We start from the raw sequence: 1252 nt of genomic DNA, 5'->3' as shown, positions 1-1252 counted from the left end.
TTGTATTTCTGCAGTGTCTGTCGTAATTTCTCCTCTTTCATCTCTGATTTTGTTTATTTGTGTCCTTTCTCTTTTTTCTTTAGTGAGTCTAGCCATGGGTTTGTCAATTTTATTAACCTTCTCAAAGAATCAGCTTTTTGTTGCATATTTTTTCTATTTTTTTGTTGTTGTTGTTCTCAATTTTATTTAATTTTGCTTTAATTTTGATTCTTTCCTTCTGTTGATTTTAGGCTTCTTTTGTTCTTCCTTTTCTAGTTTTTAAAGATGAAGCGTTACGTTGTTTATTTGGGCTCGTTCTTATTTTTGGAGATAGGCCTGTGATTATATGAACTTTCCTCTTATGACCACTTTTGTTGTGTCCCGATAGTTTTGATATATTGCACTATCATTATCATTCGTTTCTATGTATCTCTTGATCTCTTTTTATCTCTTCTCTGACTCAGTTATTCTTCAGTAGCATGTAATTTAATCTCCATGTGTTTGTGGTTCTTCCTGATTTCTTTTTGCAGTTGATCTCTAGCTTCAAAGCATTAGGATCCGAGAATATGGTTGGTATGATTTCAACCCTCTCATATTTGTTGGGGCTATCTCTGTGTCCCAGTATGTGGTCGATTCTTAAGAATGTTCCATGTACACTAGAGAAGAATGTATAAGCAGCTGTTTTGGGATGAAAGGCTCTGTAAATGTCAATTATGTCCAGTTTGTCTAATGTGTCATTTAAGGATGTTATTTCCTTATTGATTTTCTGTTTGGATGATCTGTCCATATCCGACAGGGGGGTATTTAGGTCCCCTACTATGATAGTGTATTGGTCTGTTTCTCCCTTTAGTTCTGTCGGTAATTGCTTTACATATTTCAGGGCTCCCTGATTGGGAACATAGATATTAAGAAGTGTTATTAAGATGTTAAGAAGATAAAGTGATTCCCTTTATCATTATGAAGTGTTCCTCAGTATCTTACTTTACCTTTTTTATTTCGAAGTCTATTTGTCTGATATTAGTACCACTACTCCTGCTTTTCTCTGAATGCCATTTGCTTGAAATGTCATTTTCTCACCTTTCACTTTGAGTCTCTATTTGTCTTTGGAGCTGAGATGTGTCTCTTGGAGGCAGCATATAGTTGGGATTTGTTTTTTGATCCAGTCTGCAACTCTGCGCCTTTCTATTGGTGAGTTCAATCCATTTACATTTAGGGTGATTATTGAAATATGAGGTCTGCTTATAGCCATTTTATCTTTTGCTTTCTGCTAGCT

At 35.0% G+C, this 1252-nt stretch overlaps 1 protein-coding gene across 1 annotated transcript in view; it reads left to right on the top strand.

Annotated features, from left to right (window-relative positions):
• The window catches only part of ZNF546 (zinc finger protein 546), a 25136-nt gene that overhangs the window by 19428 nt on the left and 4456 nt on the right, over positions 1–1252 (top strand). The window contains exons 6-7 of the mRNA XM_023537908.1: positions 1089–1103; positions 1225–1238. Of these exons, the coding sequence (XP_023393676.1) occupies positions 1089–1103; positions 1225–1238 (29 nt within the window). The remainder of the gene's footprint in view (positions 1–1088; positions 1104–1224; positions 1239–1252) is intronic.

This window comes from Pteropus vampyrus, unplaced genomic scaffold (assembly GCF_000151845.1).
Source record: "Pteropus vampyrus isolate Shadow unplaced genomic scaffold, Pvam_2.0 Scaffold203, whole genome shotgun sequence".
NCBI lineage: Eukaryota > Metazoa > Chordata > Mammalia > Chiroptera > Pteropodidae > Pteropus > Pteropus vampyrus.
Note: the sequence above shows the minus strand (reverse complement) of the source record. Positions and strands in the feature narration are given on the sequence as shown.